General features: G+C 61.9%; 1 protein-coding gene across 5 annotated transcripts in view; it reads right to left on the reverse strand.

Moving 5' to 3' along the window:
- The window catches only part of AKAP9 (A-kinase anchoring protein 9), an 89,571-nt gene that overhangs the window by 8,100 nt on the left and 63,241 nt on the right, over positions 1-18,230 (reverse strand). For all 5 annotated transcript variants that reach the window (XM_029070046.1, XM_029070044.1, XM_029070047.1 and 2 more), the window contains 16 exons: positions 18,059-18,178; positions 15,923-16,099; positions 15,713-15,817; positions 14,952-15,104; positions 12,970-13,149; positions 9,640-10,593; positions 8,981-9,121; positions 8,009-8,341; positions 5,528-5,591; positions 5,267-5,388; positions 4,539-4,730; positions 4,181-4,369; positions 3,905-4,049; positions 3,119-3,272; positions 2,274-2,424; positions 836-1,486 (listed from right to left, as the gene is read on the reverse strand). In XM_029070046.1, coding sequence (XP_028925879.1) covers positions 836-1,486; positions 2,274-2,424; positions 3,119-3,272; positions 3,905-4,049; positions 4,181-4,369; positions 4,539-4,730; positions 5,267-5,388; positions 5,528-5,591; positions 8,009-8,341; positions 8,981-9,121; positions 9,640-10,593; positions 12,970-13,149; positions 14,952-15,104; positions 15,713-15,817; positions 15,923-16,099; positions 18,059-18,178 — 3,831 coding nt within the window. The remainder of the gene's footprint in view (positions 1-835; positions 1,487-2,273; positions 2,425-3,118; positions 3,273-3,904; positions 4,050-4,180; positions 4,370-4,538; positions 4,731-5,266; positions 5,389-5,527; positions 5,592-8,008; positions 8,342-8,980; positions 9,122-9,639; positions 10,594-12,969; positions 13,150-14,951; positions 15,105-15,712; positions 15,818-15,922; positions 16,100-18,058; positions 18,179-18,230) is intronic.

An 18,230-nucleotide genomic window follows, 5' to 3' on the forward strand; every position in this document is an offset into this window, starting at 1 on the left:
TTAAGTGACGGTATCTTAATATCTTGGCACTTAATATGTGCCGAGCGCTGTACTAACCGCTGGGGTAGTTTCAAGATTATCAGGGTGGACACGGTCCCCGTCCCACATGGGGCTCACAGTAGAAGTGGGAGAGAGAACAGGCATGGAATCGCCGATTTTCAGATGAAGAAACTGAGACCCAGAGGAGCGAAGTGACTTGCCCAAAGTCACACAGCTGGCGAGCGGCAGAGGCATCAGGATTAGAACCCAGATTCCCCTTCCAGGCCGGGGCTCTTTCTGTTGGGCCACGCTGCTTCCTGACACGTCTGGGCTCCCCGCCCCTGCTCCCACAATTGGGAACAAAGCCGGTCTGTCTGTGGGTCCACCTCCCCCGAGGCTGTGAGCTCCCTGAGGACAGGGACAATGCGTCCGGCTGATGGGCTCTCCCTGGCGCTCGGGACGGGCGCTTACTGACGGGAGGGCGGGCAGACGGGGGAAATCCCTCGGCGCCCTGACCGTGCCGGCGGCAAGAATTCCTTTCCTTGAAAAACGACCCAGCGGTGGGTGGTTTCCAGCCGCCAGGGCCGGGATACCTACACGCTGCGGCCCGGTGACTTCACCCAGGCCCCCAAGGGAATGTTCCGAACGGCCGTGCTACGCGCAGGGTACCAGGCCGGGCGCCGACCTCGGGCGGGGCACCGTGCCAAGCTCCCACTGTGCACACAGCCCCACCCTGGCCGACTGCCACGGGCAGAGGCCCCGCCCCTGCCGACCCACCGATGTCGACGTCGCCTCCGGGTGGACCGGCGGAGGCGGGGAGGGATAGGCCGGAGAGCGGACGCTGACGCAGACCCACCTGCTCTTCGCTGAGCATCGGGTCAGGGGCTCGCCCGGCCCCCCCCTTCCCTTCTCGGGCTCGCAGCTGGTTCCGCAGGTCCTGCACGATTCCCTGCGACCGGCGGCACTCGCGCTCTAGGCTGCGCACCTGCTGGGTCCTCCCGTCCAGCTGCGCCTGCAGCTCTTCCAGTCGGGCCTGCGACGCCTGCAGCCGCTGCCGCCCCTGCGCCTGGGCCTCCTGGGCGGCCCGCAGGGCGGCCCCCTGTGCCTGGCGCTCCCGCTCCAGCTGCTGCCCGGCCCGCAGAGACTCCAGCCTGGACGCCTCCGCCTCCCGCACCAGCTCCGCCAGCCGCCGCTGCTGCTCCTGCACCTGCCTCCGCAGCTCGGCCGCCGCCTCTTCCGCCGCCTCCCCGTCCCGGGCCGGCGGCGGGGCGTGCGTGCCGCCCTGCTCCGCCACCGCGCTCCCCTCGGGCTCCCGGGCCTTCTCCGAGTCCAGGAGCCGCTGGAGCTCGGCACTCCAGCCCCGCTCCGCGGACAGCTGGGCGGCGTGCAGGGTTTCCCGCGACTCCGTCTTCTCCCGCAGGTCGCTCAGCTGCTGCCGCTGCTGGGCGACGAGACGGCTCAGCTCAACGTTCCTCTGCGCCTGGTCCTCAAGCGACAGCCGCAGGTCCTGGCGGAAGACCGCAACGGGGTCAGCTCGGGCGAGTCCCGGGACAGGTGGGGGCCGAGCCCGCTCCGGGCGGCGGTGGAGAGCCCCAGGGAGCCACCCACCCGCCCGCCCGCCCGTCCCTGCTCAGACTGGACTGCGACCCCCGACACTTGCAGGGCTGGAGGAAGCGCAGCCTCCCACGGGGTGGAGGATGCCAGGACACACGAAAACATCAAGGGCACGAGGGGCACATGAGGACACGAGAGAATCTGCTGAGGGGTCTGCAAAGGCACCAGAGAACACGCCAGGGCACACAAGAACCCATAAGGGACCGTGAACTGTGCGGGGTTCCTCAAGAACAATAATAATAATGATGGTATTTGTTAAGCGTTTACTATGTGCAAAGCACTGTTCAAAGCGCTGGGGGGGGATACGAAGTGATCGTGTTGTCCCACGTGGGGCTCCCGGTCTTAATCCCCATTTTACAGACGCAGTAACTTAGGCACAGAGAAGTTAAGTGATCTGCCCAAAGTCACAGAGCTGACAAGTGGCGGAGCCGGGATTAGAACCCAGGACCTCTGACTCCCAAGCCCGGCCTCTTTCCACTGAGTCACGTTGCCTCCCATAACACACAAACCTTCACGAGGTCAGTCGGGATACCGCAGGAACCCCACTGGGACACGCAGGGACGCCCGCAGACACACGGGGGACCCGTGGAGGATACCATCCCAACTCCCGCTGGGACGACCCGGCTCCGGGGTCGGCCCCCGAACCCCTCGGCCCGTGCTCTGTGCCAACCGAAAAGTACCTCCAGTTCTTCTCTGCCCCTGTCCTGGCTGCGAGCCGCCTGGGCCTCGGCCTTCTCCAGGGCCCACCGCAGCTCCCGGCCCTTCCTCTGCTCGGCGGCCAACGAATCGTTCGCCGCGTCCACCTCGTCCTTCTTCCCTCGGAGCTCCGCCCTGGAAACAGAGAGTTGGGCCGCTCGGGGGCGCTGCCCTGGCCCAGCTCACCGGGGAAGATACCAGGTTTGGGCCGGAGGGTCCGCGGGGCGAGCGGGCCGGGAGTGGGGAGGGAGCCGGGGCCGGGCTAGCCAGGGCGTGGCGGGGGTGCCGAGGACCCGGCCTCAGAGGGGGCAGGAGGAGGGGGAAGAGCCCAACGCGACGGCGGCATCGCGTCCCCGGTTCTGGGGCAGCGGGCCTCTGCCGGGGCGGCGTTCCACGTGTCGGATCCACCGGGAGAGCCGCCTCCCACCGTTGCCCGCCATCCTCGACCCAGGTCAAGCCGACGGCGCGCCCGTAAAGACAGAGGCCGGGGACCAGGCCCCCGAGGGAGCAGAGTACCCTCCCAGGCACCTTCTACAGTGCCCTGCACTAAGTGAGCGCTCGATAAATATCGCCGACGGAGCGGTCGCCGGAGAAGACTCCTCCTGAGGTTCGACCGCCCCCGAGAGGAGCCGTCCAGGCTGGTGGGACTGGGGTTCCTCTCTTATCTGCATTCTTCTCCCTCTCCGCCACCAGCCCGAGGCCTTCTCGTGGTGAGTTTTCCCTGCGGGGGCCGTGGGACCCAGCCCCGGGACCGCGGGGTCAGGGGTGAGGGGTGAGGGAGATGGGACATCTAGGCAGGACTAGGCCGAGGGATCCCCTCCGCGCGCACCTGAGGGCCTCCAGCTCCTGAGCCTGCCGGTGTCGGGCCTGCAGGGCCGCGGCCAGCTCCAGCCGAACCTGCGCGAGCTGGCTCTTCAGCTCGGCGACGTCCACCCTCTCCCATGGCGCACCCGCTCCGGCCTCCCCACATCCTCCAGGCGACCCTACGGAAACGGAGGTGCCGGCGGCCCCTGAAACGTGACCGCGGCCAACGCCCCGGCCCGCTGCTCGGGCCGCAGCGAAACGCCCATCCCGGACTCGCCTGCCGGGTGAGCCCGGGCAGGCTTGTGCAGCGCGCCAGCTGGGGGCCGGGGGAACCGGGACGCCCCCGGGTCGGGGGAGAACGGGCTGGAGCACTGACAGGGACCCGGGGAGGAGTATTCTCCCAACGGCGAGGGGCCAGCAGCTCAGGCATCTGGAGAAATGGTCGTCGTGTGGTGGCAGGAGTTACCCCAGTGGGGTTAGGGGAACAGGATGAAGCCGGAAGATATGGCGCCAATGGTGGCCCCAGTGCTGCCGTTTCCAGTTCCTGGGGCGTCTGGGGCCGGCGGGAGAGTCACGGGGTGGGGGCTCGCGGGGTACCACGTCACCTACATCATTCAAACCGAAGTCCCTAGGGCCCCCGGATCCAGAGATCACGTGGGTGATCTGAACCAGACCGAAGCGGTCACCGGACGGCCTGCCCGCTGACGGAGCTCCGGGGCCACCGCACGTGGGGCCCCGGAGGCGGGGCGGGAGGGTCGGAAACCACGGGGGACGAGGGGCCCGGGCTTCCCGGGTCACGCGTGGCACCCACCGGGCCTCGGGAGACCACTTCCGGCGTCCCTCTCCGCGGTCCGGCCGCTCCGGCCCGTCTGATCCCGGAGACTGCGGACTTCCATCAGCAGACTCCTGCGGTCGGCAGCCAGGAGCCCGTCCAGAGCGGCTGCCTGCACCCGGCCCTGACGGGGAGCACGGTACGGTCACCGTCACGAGCTGGAGTAAGGGCACGGCGGGCGAAGCGAGGGCACCGCAGGCCGGCTGGGGTCCGGAGGTCCAGCCGGCCCGGGAAGGAGGGCCCGCCTGTCCGTACCTGCTCTTGCAGCCTCCGCTCCAGCTGGTCCAGCGACCCCCGGGCATCCTCGGCCCCTCGGACCGCCAGCTCCGTCCGCAGGGCCGCGAGCAGCAGCCCCCATTCCTGGAGAAAGGTGTCTTGGAGGGCTCTGAGCAGCTCGCTCCTCCAGTCTGGCGCGCTCGCTGGAGCCTGGGGGCTCTCGCGCACCTGTGAGGGGGCAGACGAGGAAGCCCCGGGTCTCAGCGGGGGGGGGGGGCGGTCCGCCCGCCCCAGCCCGCAAGAGTGGCGGGGGCAACACGGGAGCCATCCTGCACCCAGGCCGGGTGACCCAGGCGGCTTGAGGAGTCAGCGTGAAGGTGGGGAGGAAGGGGGGTACCTCAAGGGGCTCAGGTTCTCGCATGGTGGCGATGAGAGCCCGCAGGGAGGAGATGGTGCTGAGATAGGCGTCCCGTTCCTCCCGCCAGGGCCCGGGGGCCCGCTCCGCGGCCGGAGGGTCGGTGTCCGGGAAGGGGGGCTCCGTGAGCGAGAGGACGTGGACGCCCTCCTCGTGGACCGCCCTCAGCAGCCCCTACGAACACGGTAAAAGCCCAGGCGTCAGGCCCGGCAGCAGCTCCCCGGGGTTCACGGCCCTCCTCCCCACCCATGCCTTAATCTGGCCCCTCTCCCCCACGGGCCGGCCCCCCGCTCCCACTCGCTCCCACACAGACCAGCCTCCACCTCCCACCCACTCCCCCGCAGCCCAATCCCCTGCTCCCAGCCACTCCCACACACAGACCGGCCCCCCGGGTCCCATCCACGCCCACAGAGACCGGCCCCCAGTTCCTGGCCCTCCCCGTCGGGGCCACCGCCTCCTCAAAAAGCAGCAGAATGAGAGAGAGAGAGAAAGAAAGCAGAGGGGGTGGAAGCGATCTCCATCTGGGGAACCACGGCCAGGCCCATTTCTGGCAAACCTCACGGAGGCCGGCCCAACGATCCCGACAAGCCCACGATTCCCTCCAGCGGAGGACGAGGAGGTGCAGCCCCAGTTCTCGGGGAGCGGGGCCACGGCGGGTTCCGCCGAGCGCCGACGTTGCCGCGACTGCTGCAACCCGACGACTTTCTAACCTTTATCTTCTTCGGAAAAGAGTCCGCCGAGCCGTCGGCTTCTTCTCCCGGGCCTTCCGAGGCGGTATCGAATCCCTGACTCTGAGCGAGACAGATTCCTCGACTCCAGTCCGACCCAGAATCTAGAAGGAAAGTCGCTTTTACTCTCCTGAAAGAGATGCAAACTTCCGCTTTCGAACCAACCCGGCCCCAGAGACAGCCCTCCGGATGGAAGAGGTGAGAGACGAGACGGTGGCCCCCTCCCCCCCCGCGGAGACTTACCACTGGAGCCCGGTCCTCTGGTCTGGGAAGAGTCGGACGGGGCCACCCCAGGAACCGATACTCCCTAGAGGGGACGGGAAAACAAACCCTTCCGAACCAGGTCCGCACAGCAACCGAAGTAATAACCACGGTGGCGTCTGTCGAGCAGCTACCGGCTGACAAGCGCTGCGTTAAGCGCCGGGGTAGATACGAAACCCTCGGATGGGATAGAGTCCCTGGGAGTCAGAGGAGGACCTGGGCTCTAATCCAGGTTCCACCACTTATCTGCTCTGTGATCTCTGGTTAGTCACTTCGCTCTGCTGTGATCAGTTCCCTCGTCTGCAAAATGGGATTTCAATCCTTGGTCTCCCTCCTACTTAGACTGTGAGCCCCATGTGGGACTTATCTTGTATTTACCCTAGGACCTAGTACAGTGCTCAACACATAGTAAGCGCTTAACAATTATTATTACTATGGGGCTCCCAGGCTACGGGGGAGGGAGAAAACAGATATTTCATCTCCATGTTGCAGAAGAGGAAACCGAGGCTCAGAGAAGTCAAGTGATTTGCCCAAGGTCACGTGGCAGGTGGTCACTGGCAGAAGCAGCTTGGCTCAGTGGAAAGAGCATGGGCTTGGGAGTCAGAGGTCATGGGTTCTAATTCCGCTCCACCACTTGGCAGCTGTGTGGTTTTGGGTAAGTCACTTCACTTCTCTGTGCCTCAGTTCCCTCATCTGTAAAATGGGAATTAAGACTGTGAGCCCCACGTGGGACAACCTGATCACCTTGTATCCCCCCACCGGCGCTCAGAACAGTGCTTTGCACATAGTAAGCGCTTAACAAATACTATCATTATTATCAAGTCTACCAACTCTGTTGTATTATCTTCTCCTGAGCGCTTAGCCCAGTGCTCGGCACCGAGTGAGCACTCGATTAATACCACTGGTTAATCGGCGGACGGAGCCAGGATCAAAACCCAGGTATCCCGACTTCCAACCCCATGCTCTACCCACTAGGCCGTGCCGCTTCTCCCCACCTCGCCTGGCAACATCACCAAGTTCCAGTGAGAACTGTCCCTTCTATGCTCCTCACTGGCCCTCAGGGTTGGTGTGCTGCCAGCGGCAGTAAATCTACCCAACTCATGGGACAGTCTCGGAAGATACAAAACAATTAGAACGTAAATCTCCCAAAGGACAAGAGGTACTCTGTAGAAACCTGGTAGAAAGTTCACTCCCCCAACTCACCGGCACCTTCCCCCGAATCACCAAATCCCTAAGAGGAAAGGGGATTCCCCCGATACCTGAGGGGAGCAGCTGCAAATACCAAGGAAACTACTGAGAGGTCCCCTCCTCCAGGAGGCCTTCCCAGACTGAGCCCTCCCTTCCACTCTGCCCCTCCTCATCGCCCCGACTCCCTCCCTCCGCTCTACCCCTTGCCCTCCCCACAGCACTTGTGCATACTTCCGTGTATTATTTACAACTCTATTTTATTAATTACGTGTATATATCTCTGATTCTATTTATCTGTTTTGATGGTATCGATGCCTACTTGTTTTGTTTTGCCGTCTCCCCCTTTTAGACCATGAGTCTGTTGTCGGGCAGGGACTGTCTCTATCCGTTGCCGTATTGTATATTTCAAGTGCTTAGTACGATGCGCTGCACACGATGAGTGCTCAATAAATACGACTGAATGAACGAATGAACGGTTTCACCCCGTATGTGATTAAAAAAAGCAGCAATCGTGCTGTAAGCATGTGGAATTGGTTGCGGCAGAAAATTAAACAGGCTGAAAACGACAGCGGATTCAAGAAGAGCGGCCCCAAATCACTGAGACAAAGTGAGTGATGAAGAGGGGAGAGTCAGGGGTGTTGGATGTTGGTCCGTGTTGGGTCACTGGGGGAGAATGAGAGGTGCAGGAGGGTCAGTGCTGGGTCACCGGGGGAGAATCACAGGTGTTGGCTGGTCAGTGCTGGGTCACCAGGGGGCAGTTAGTGATGGGGGGGGGGGGGGGGGGGAGACAGGGGTACTTATGGATCCATCTCTGACCATGAGGGTGGGTGTCTAGAAGGGCAATCAGAACCCTGTTTCTCAATGTACCCTGTGGCAATCAATCAAAACCAATGCTGGGCTGGGTGATGGCTAGTCTGAGCCACCATGGCATGACTTGGGTCTTATTGAAGGCACATCTCCTCGCAGAAGCCTTCCCTGACTAAGCCCTCTTTTCCTTTCCTTCCACTCCCTTCTGCGTTGCCCTGACTTGCTCCCTTTATTCATTCCCCCTCCCGGGCCCACAGCGCTTATGTATATACCTGTGATTGATTGACTTATATTAATGTCTGTCTCCCCCTCTAGACTGTAAGCTCACTGCGGGCAGGGAACGCGTCTCTATATTGTTCCGTCGCCCTCTCCCCAACGCTCAGTACGGCAACTAAGATTGAATGAACAAGTGAATAACGCGACGGAAGGGCCTCTGAGTCCGTTCCCAAGCCACCGGCGGTGACAAACCTCTTTAACTTTCAGCCACTCTCCCAGCACCCTCAGGTTGGCGCACTCCTCCGTCAGCAGCTGAACGGTGCTCGTGCGCTCCTTTTCCGACACCTGAATTTCCGCGCCGGGCCTCGCCTCCAGGCCCGGGGATTGGGCCGCGGGCTCCTGGCCATTGGCAGCGGGTCCTGACGGTGAGTGGTCAAGACGGGGCGTGGGGCTCCGACGGCCGTCCAGGGCAGCCGGCTCTTCCTCCCGCCTCAGGGCGCCCGCGAGCTTCTCCTCCGCACCCGCGAGGCGGCCCCGGGCCTGCTCCAGCTCCTCCTGCAGGGTGGCTGCCTGGGACTCTCTCCCCTGTGAAGCCAAGGTGGAAAAGCTGAGGCTCCCGCCCCAATTTGCCGGGCCGCTCAATCCGGGCCCTCCGATAGGAGGCGGAGGCCCTCCCGACTCCCCTAATCTGCCCACGCACTGGGAACGACTCCCCCGGAAAACCCATTCATTCATTCATTCATTCAATAGTATTTATTGAGCGCTTACTATGTGCAGAGCACCGTACTAAGCGCTTGGAATGAACAAGTCGGCAACAGATAGAGACAGTCCCTGCCGTTTGACGGGCTTACGGTCTAATCGGGGGGAGACGGACAGACAAGAACAATGGCAATAAACAGAGTCAAGACCCGCACTCACTCTGCCACACCACGAGTCGGTGGTGGGTGCCCACTGCCCCTCTGGCCTCGGTGCCACGGGCAGGTGGGAGTAGATGGGTCTGCGCTTGTCTCAGTTGGGTCCTCATTTGTCTTAGTTGCCACACCTCACCTGATCCCTCCCTGTCCCGCTTCACCCTTATCCCATTCCACCTCATCCCCTCCCCACCCTGCCTCCTGCTCCCCCGTCCTCACACCGGTCCCGGCCACCCAGTTAATAACGGGCCCGGGGGGCCAGGCAAGCAGTCAGCATGAAGATGGGCAGAAGAGGCAGGCTCCAGACCCTCACCACGAGTTCTTCCTGGAGCTTTTCCACCTGGTGCCTGGAGCTGGTCAGTTGCTCTCTGGCAGCCATGAGCTCGGCACGAGTCAGGACCAGCTCGGCCACCAACTCGCTTGCTCTATTCCCTTGAGCTTCCTCGATGTGGCCCTGGACGACGGGAAGAGGAGGATTCGTCGGGAAACACACGCCCGTTAACCCAGACCCACAACCGCTAACGCTGACCCACCTGGAACCCGGCTACCATATTGTCCACACTCGGATGGTAGAACACGCTACGTGACAAACGTGACTCGTATTCGGATAAACGCCCCCGACCCCGCCAACCACTGAGAGTGCTCCACAAGGAGTAGGGAGAAACACCCCCCCCCCCCACCCACCCCACACACCAACATGAACTACATCCACGGCCCATACACACGGTCACACACACATACATGGGAAAAACATCCTTGGACCACACACATGGTGTCACACACACACACGCCCACACGAGGGCCAGTAAACATCAACCCGGAGCTCGTTCCGGCCGCCGCGGACCCAGGAAGGGGGTCCGCGGGGAGAAACGGGAGCTGTGGACACGAGCTCGGAGAAAGCGGCCGACAGAAGGTGCGGCAGAGGAGCCAGCGGGCAGGGGCGGGCCCGAGCCGCGGCCCACGCAGACCCACCTTGGGGCCTCCTGCAGTCCCCTGACGAGGCCCTTGTCCGTCCTCCGCCCCTACGCCATCCCCCGCGCTCTGCGCCGGGCGAGTCTTCAGCTCCTGCAGATCTGCTTCCTTCTCGGGAGCGCTCCTCTTTGCAATTCCCACCTGCTCCTTTTCCAGGAGCAAGCGGGACTGCGCGTCGGCCAGCTGACCCTCCGGCTCGGCGAGCCTCAGGGTCAACGCGCCGAGACTGGAGACGGTCTCCCCAGCTGGACCCGAGAGGGACCCAGGCAGCCCCAGGGCCACCCGCTGGAGGTCTGCGGGCTCCGGAGCAGGCCGGGGCGGCGCCTGGCTCTCGGCATCCACTCTCTGCCCCAGCGCCTCCGGGAGGCTCGAGGTCGTCTCGGCCGGGGCCTGCTCGCCTGTGCCCTTCAGCTGGGAGTGAGTCCAACCCGGCGCCGGAGCTTCTGGCCGCTCTTCGGCGAGGGCTTGGGGGCCCCGGCTCACGAGGCCCTCAGAATGTCCCCGCTGGAGCCCGGACGGGCTTCCCGCTGCACCTCTCCCTTGCGGCCCCACGCCGGAGATCTCCGGACCACTCGCCGGGGCTCTGGGTTCCTGCTCCCGCTGCGCCTCCCCGGCCCAGGGCCCCGGACCAGAGACGACCACCTCCTTGGCCGGAGCTTGCCCCCGGGGCTCCAGGGCCACCGTGTCAGCGGCTCCCGTGGCCACGGCCTCGGTGTCCCCCGCCAGAGCGGCTTCTAGCTGTCGCTTCAGGCTGTCCGCACCCCCCGGGGGGAGGGCCCCGCCGACAGGCTCCTTCTGGTCCAAGCCTGCCAGTTCCTGCTGCAGTTTCTCAATCACGTCGTTCAACTGTTCCACCTCCTCCTGGCTCCTCTTCTTTACCCATTCCCGGTCGCTCTTCAAGCGTTCCACCTGCGCCTCTAGCTCCCGGAGCAGTTCATTCTTCTCTTCAATAACCTGCACGATGGGAAAAAAGGAAAGGGAAATGGCTAAACACGGATCGGAACCCAGAAGACGGCTAACTAGGAGGGCCGGAGAAATCAGTCCAACGAGTGGCCGCCTTAAATGGCGACTGCCGGGGTCTAAGTCACTTGCCAAAGCTGTGGCAAAAGGAGAAGTCGACCGAGGGAAGGGACGGAAGGGAACGTGCCCTTGCCGACCTGGGTCGCGCTCGCCCCAGCGCCCCGCTCGGTATGCTCCCCCGCTGCCGGAGGGGGCTTGGGAAATACGACGGCTGCTCCAGCTTTGGCCTCGCGGAGAGGCGAGCGTCCGGGAAAGGGAACGCAAGGCCCGGAGCGTGGCTCACGGGCTGGAAATGAAGAGCGTAAGAAGAGAGAAAGCGGGGGAGAGTGGCGCCCCCCGCTGCAGACCAGGGGAAGAGGGATGGGGGGACGGGGCCGGTGGGTTGGAGGGGACTGGTCCAGAATAATAATAATTATAATTATGGCACAAAGTAAGCCAGGCGCTGTTCTAAGCACTGAGGTGAATACACGGCAACTGGGTCGTACACAGTCCCTTGTCCCACAGGGGACTCGGTCTCAATCCCCATTTTACAGATGAGGTAATTGAGGCCCAGAGAAGCGAGGCGGCTTGTCCACGGTCACACATCAGACAAGCGGAGGAGCCAGGATTAGAGCCCGTGACCTTCTGTCTCCCAGGCCCGGGCTCCACCCACTGCACCACGCAAGAGAAGAGCAGCGTCCTGGCTCTAGTCCAGGCCCCCAGCAGGGTGGGGACTCCGCTCAAGACCATCGAGCTGCCCAAGGCCGGGGCCGAGGCCGGGGCCGGGGCTCCCTGCGAATCCTCTGCCGTCCATCTCAGGGCCCGGGCGACGCTCAGCTCACGAGAATCCAACGGCCCACACCCAGACTAGCCACCCAGACCCCCAGACAGGGGGCCCACCCAACTGAATGAAGCCTGCCCCCAACCCAGGGCTCCCCAGAGTCCCGTATTCCCACCTCCTACTCTTCCCCTCAATGCCTCTTCCCAATCCCACCCCCCAAGTAGGGAATTCCCAGGGGGCCGGGGGGGGGGGGGGGGGACGACACCCAGTCTAGCTGCTTGCAGAGGAAGAGGAGAGGGGCAGAGTCGGGGGAAAAGTCACCCTTTCCTGACAACCAATGCTCCCACCCACCCTTGGGAGGGCCCCAGCCACGGCAGCCCCCCATCTCCAGCCCCACGACTCGCCATTACCACCTACTTGAGGAAGGGGCACTGGAGCCACTCCGACACCCCGGTCCCCCACTCTGGCATCCCCGAATCCTTAAAAAGGGGCGGCAAAAATAAAGCCCTCAATTTTTTAAACAACTAAAAAAATTTTCAACTCCACCTAACTCCAATTACAAATAAAATAAGCAGTCTGTCAGAAATTTTCAGGTTTTAGAGCCTGCAGTTCTCCCCCAGAGCTGATTTAGTGGGGAGCAGTGTCCAGTAGAGGGCGCTGGGGGGCGGGAGGGGTGGAAGCACTAACCGTCCCCGGCCACCAAAGGAGACTGAGACGGGCACGGGTTGTCGGCCCGCTAGAGAAGCAGCGCGGCTCAGCGGAGAGAGGCCGGGCTTGGGAGTCAGAGGTCGTGGGTTCTAATCCCGGCTCTGCCGCGTGTCAGCTGTGTGACTCTGGAAAAGTCACTTCACTTCTCTGGGCCTCAGTGACCTCATCTGCAAAATGGGGATGAAGACCGTGAGCCCCACGTGGGACAACCCGATCACCTTCATTCCACCCCCCCGCCCCAGCGCTCAGTGCCTCGCATGAAGTAAGTGCCGAACAGATGCCATCGTTATTATTATTATTACATGGGGAACAAAGGAGAAACTCCACTGGCATGAAAACGTCACCGGCGGCAGGAACGGAATCGGGAAGTTCAGCCCGTCGCCGAACCCTGCCGCACGCTCAAACCCGCGGGCCGGAACGTGGCAGGTGGTCAATCAAGCGTCCCGGGACGGCCGAGTCTGTGTTTGGACTTTCTGCCGCCCTGGCCCAAGCGCTCACCACAGCGTGCTATATACCGGTGCGGGTGGGGGAGTGCACCGAGTCCAGGCTATTGCTATTACTACTGAACGGGTCCAGCCTTACACCAGACGCCCGAAAGGCCTCCTCCAGGATCAGGAAAGGAGAGGCCCCTGAACGGCAGGTTCAACCCCACCTCAACCAATCAGGGGGTTGTTTTTTGAGCGTTCTCTGTGGGCAGACCAGACAGTAGAGTTGGCAGACGTCATCTCTGCCCTCAAGGAGCACAGCCAATTACTTTCCGCAGCCTCTCACCGTGAGACGACGCCGGTGACCCCAACGCCGAACGCGTGCGTACATGTGCGCGTGCACATACACATACACACCTTGTTATCTGCGGCAGTTTCCAGTTGCTGCTGCAATTTGGCCATCTGCTCGTTCAGCTCCTGGATTTCCAGTTCCTTTTCCTGGAGGATCCGGGCAAATTTCCCAACGATGAGATGAGGGTCCGGTGCCACGGTGCCTTCGGAGCCCTGGACCGCCAATCCCAGCCGTCCCAGCTCCTCCTGCGGGTGACAGGAGCCGAGAGCCCGATCTGCAGGAATCCGTGCCCGGCCGGGACAGGCCCAAGGGGTGAAGCCGGACTGTTTCCAACTTCCTCCTTTCTGGTTTCCCCCCGGCACCCTCTGACACACTGACTGCCTGTTCCTTTTCAGAACTTTCCATTTTCTCCCTGAGGTGCTTAGGGGCCTCCGCCTCAGCCAGCCTGCAGAGCACGATCCCCCACCCCCACACCAGTGTTAGGGCTCAGGTGAGAGGGGATGGGACAGTCGAGGCGCCGATGACGGCAGGGACCCCTGGAAGACACTGGACCGAGGCGAGGACGACAACGCTCCCTTGGAGGCCTTGCGAACTGAAGTCGTCTCACTCTGGAAGTACTGGGTGACCCCCGGATGGCTTCCCTTGAACCTGCAGAGCCCCAGATGTGCATTTGTGCAGCTCTACCAGATTGGGGTGTCTGTCTGTGTGCATACACTTGCACAAACAACCCTAACAATTCATTCTCCAGTACAAGTTCTGCTAGGCGTACGAGTATGTTTGCAAGCACATGAATGACTTTAAAGAGCCTGTTCTGCCACGTTAAGGAAGGCTTATACTATACCCGTTCCCACTCCTACTTAGATTGTGAGCCCCATGCGGGACAAGGAATACGTCTGACCCACCCCAATGCTCAGAACAGTGTATGACACACAGTAAGCTCTTAATAAATGCCATTAAAAAGAATAAATAAAATAAAACACTCACCTGATCTGAGCCACTCGTTCCGAAGCTGCGGCTTGCCATATCTAAAGAGACTCGCAGAATCAAATGACGAGTCCCTAATTCCCTAACTACGCCCTAGCCCAAATACACAGTGAAAACACGTGGTGTGACGGTACAGAGTTTATCGTCACATACGCCAGATATCTGGTTTGGGTTTGATCTGAGGTGGATGTTTACGGCTAAATAGTAAATACCTACAGCATGAGACGGTACTTGTGGAAAACCATAATTCTGGGTGCTGTAAAATGTCTGGTTTGTTTTTTATAATAAAAGAAACCTGTCTCGCCAGAAAAATGAAGATCTGACAGTCCTCTAGATTGTAGGCTCATTATGGGCAGGGAACATGTCTGCTAATTCTAGGGTATCGTCCTCTCCCAAGCACTCAGAACAGAGCTCTGCACATAGGAAGTGTTCAGCAGACACCAGTGACCGACTGATTGCTGCTTGAGCTCTGCCACATGGGGTGTGTATGTGTTTGGGTGGAAATGACCTTAAACAATTTGTTCCCCGGTGAGCTCTGCCAGGCGTGTGTGTGTGTGTGTGTGCGCGCATACCTAAATTATCTTAAACAGCTGGTTGTCCAACAGGAGCCCTGCCAGACGGGGTGTGTGTGTGTGCATGGGCTTGCGTGAGCATTTGCAAAAACTACCTTGAACAGCTGGTTGCCCAGGCGGAGCTCTCTGCCAGGCGAGTATGTGTGTATCTCAAAACAGCAGGCTGTCCGTCTGGTAGTCTAGAAAGCTCTTTGTGGGCAGGGAACGTGTCCACCACCTCTGTCGTACTCTCCCAGGTGCTTAGCACAGTCCTCTGCACACGGTAGTATGTGCTCAATAAATACAACTGAGTAGAGCTCTGCCATGTCCGTGTGAGCCCAGACTACCTGAAACAGCTGGCTGTCCAACTGGAGCTCTGTCAAGCAGAGGGTGTGTACGCGTGCGTGCGCACGCATGCGCAGGGACTATTTTCAACAGCTGGTTGTCCAGCTGGAGCTCGGCCAGGTAGGGGTGCGTGCACGCCTGTGTGTACGCGTGCGTGCAGAGACTACCTTAAACAGCTGGTTGTCCAGCTGGAGCTCGGCCAGGCGGGTGGTGGATTCCTTCTTCTGGATCTCCAGCTGCATGTGCAGCTGCTGGACTTCTTCATTCTTATTTTCCAGTTCTTCCCGAAACTGCTCCAGCTGCTCCTCCAAGTTGGCTATCTGCAGACGCAAAGAAGCGGGTGGGAAAGGGAGGTCAGAGTCCGGACGCCAGCCGGGGTGGTGGGCGGCTGCAGACGCTCCCGGCCTGAGAACGCCCCCCCCGGAACAAGACCCGGGTGCGAGAGGCACCACACTGAGGAACAGCACGCAGAGTGGCAGGCGAGGCTTCGACGAGGCGCCGGGGAGACCAGACCAGGCATCTACCCCAGGGCGATCGGGGGGCCCCCCCGAGCGGCTGACAGCTGACCCGCGGTACCTGGACCCCACCCACTCGGGCCACACTCGCTCTGCCCGGGGGTGGCTGCAGGAGCCCGGTCGGCCCAGTGGGGAGCATCCGAGGCCTTTGGGCCCTGTCGCTGCGGACTGGCCCCGGATCCCATTTCCCGGAACCCCCGGCTCCCAGCCCAGCTCAGAGTTCCCAGTACCGAGGAAGCCAAACGGCCGGGAAACCACCACCTGCCCGGGGAGCGGGCACGGCCGTAACTCGCCTCAGCCCCGAAAAGGCTGCGCGTGCTACTCCAACGCCGAGCTAACCTTTGTGAAGGCGTGGCCGGGGTGGGCAGGGAAGGCCAGATGCCACCGGCCCCCGGGAGACAGACCGTCATTACCTCCTTTTCCTTCCTGTCCACAGCCTCACGTTCCACCTGCAGCTGGGCTTCCAGGGCCAGCTCTCCTTTCCCGTCTGCGGCTCCGGCTCGCTGCTGCTCCTCCGCCTGTGGGGAGAACGACGGTCCTGGTGTCGCGGGCACCTCCCCCTGCCCCATCCCTTGCCCCTCTGTGAGGGCGCCCGCGTCCTTCCCCCCGGCGGCGGCCCCGACCTCGGGCCGGCCGTGAGGACCAAGGACGAGGGCCTGCTCCAGTTCCCTGAGTCGGCAGCCCAGCCTGTCCAGCTGGTCATCACGCTCCTGCAGGTCCCTCTGCAGCTGCTCCGCAGCCAGCAGCCCCTCGCTGCATCGGTCCGTCTTCTCCTTCAGCTGCTCCGTCAGCTGCTCCACCTGCAGAGACCGGCGGAGAATTGGGGGGGGACGCGTGGGGCCGGTGGCCCGCTGGCCAGGGCTCTGGGCGATCCCGAATTCCACCGACGACCTCAGTCAGTCGGCCAATCGTATTTACTGAGTGCTTACTGTGTGCGGAGCACTCTACTAAGCACTTGGGAGAATAAGATATAACGATAAACAGACACACTCCCCGCCCACAATGAGCTTACAGTCTAGAGGGGGAGACATCCATTAATATAAACACACAAAATGACAGATATATACAGAAGCGCCAAGGGGCTGGGAGGAGGGACGAATAAAGGGGGCAAGTCAGGGAGATGCGGAAGGGAGTCGGAGAAGAGGAGAGGAGGGCTTAGTCAGGGAAGGTCCCTTGGAAAAGATGTGCTTAACTAAAGCTTTGACAGTAGGGAGACTAATTGTCTGTCAGAGATGAGAGGGGAGGGCGTCCCAGGCCGGAGGCGGGACGTGGGAGAGAGCTCGGAGGCGAGATGGACGAGATTGAGGTACGGTGAGAAGACTGGCATTAGAGGAGCAGAGTGTGTGGGCTGGGCTGTAGTAGGACAGCAGCGAGGTGGTAGGAGTCACCGTGACCCTTCTGAGCGTGTCCGAGCCCTGCGGTTCCGGTCCGCCCATCGCCCTTAAAACTCTTCCCAGCCCTGGGGGAGAAGTGTCACCCCCCGCCCCTCTCCCCGAAGGCCGCTCCTCTCACCGGAGCACAAACCGTCCTCACAGGCGGGTGGGGCAGACGGCCCCCACGGTCCCCGAAGAGTCTATGGGGCCACCCCTCCAAGGTACCTCGGCGCCCCGTGACTTCCCCGAATGTTGGGAAAGAATTGGATGTCTGTGAGTCTTTCGCCAAGCAGAGCCAGCAGGTTATGGGAGAGAGGCTAAAGAGGACTTTCTCTCTCCAGAGCCACGTTCTAGGGTGGGACGCCCAGTCCCCTTGCCACGATTCGGCAGGTGTCTGGCTAGGGGCAGGTCTGAGCCCGGAGTCACCTGGCCCCATGGGGCAAGACATGTCCTCGGGGGTTGGGGAGGAGGTACCCACAGAGCCTAGCCCAGCAGAGCTGACCAAGACCGAAGCTCAGCCGTGCCGGCTCTCCTGGCTGCGGTGCCGGAGTACCCCTGAGATGAGGAGGATCCTCTTCTCCTCACATGGCGGGGGGACTCATCGCCCCCACCCCCCTGGACTCACCAACGCCCCTACAGAGACAGGCCCCCCTACGCTGCCTGAGATGGAGGAAGTCTGCCCCTTCTCTCCCTGACAAGGAGGCACCGTAACCTCCTCGGTTACCATAGCTAAGCCACGATAACGCCCCCAGGACCCGGCCGACCAAGGAAATCACCCAACCGAGTGTGGCTGGGGGAGGCGGGCCGGGTCAGCCAGTGACTTTCAACCCAGGTCGGGGAGAGGATCCCCGCTCTCCTTGCGTCTGGCTTGACTGTCCGGCACCGCCCCAGGGTGCAGCAGAGCGCTCAACACGGTGCCCGGCACATGCTCTCTGCCCCATCCTTGCCAGCCGATGTCTCTTCCTGCCCACGGCTCTCCCTCGCTCGCAGCAGGTTTGCGCCTCACACGAGGGTCGGAGTGACGGCCCATCTGCCTCGACTTCTTACTACCTGGCTCCGCCCCGGGGGGGGGGGGGGTTCAGGCTTCTGTGGGCCCAGTTCCCATTCATTCGTTAATTCATTCGATCGTATTTATGGACCGCTTACTGCGTGCAGAGTACTAAGCGCTTGGGAAGGTACAATATAACAATAAACAGATACGCTCCCTGCCCACAACGAGCTCCCCGGGCAACGGACATGCCCTGGGGTCTCCTGGAGCCCGCAGAAAGCTGCCTCTTTCCCAGCAGTCTCAGGGGACCGCTCACTCGTGGTGCCCAGATTGGGGTTCCCCAACCCACCGTCCAGACGGCCTCGACACGTGGACCCCCCGGGGCGGATGACACGCACCTCTCGGGCTTGCTCCTCGCTGACCGGCTGGAATCTGGGGACCGCCTTCAGCTGCTCCTCAAGCTTCTGGATCTCTTGTTGGAACACATCTCTCTCGTGTTCTCGATCAACCGCCTGTTCCTGCAATCCCATTTGGACAACGGTTTGAAAAACATTTCTACCGAAGTGCAAA

The sequence above is a fragment of the Ornithorhynchus anatinus genome, chromosome 8 (genome assembly GCF_004115215.2).
Source record: "Ornithorhynchus anatinus isolate Pmale09 chromosome 8, mOrnAna1.pri.v4, whole genome shotgun sequence".
Taxonomy (NCBI): Eukaryota; Metazoa; Chordata; class Mammalia; order Monotremata; family Ornithorhynchidae; genus Ornithorhynchus; species Ornithorhynchus anatinus.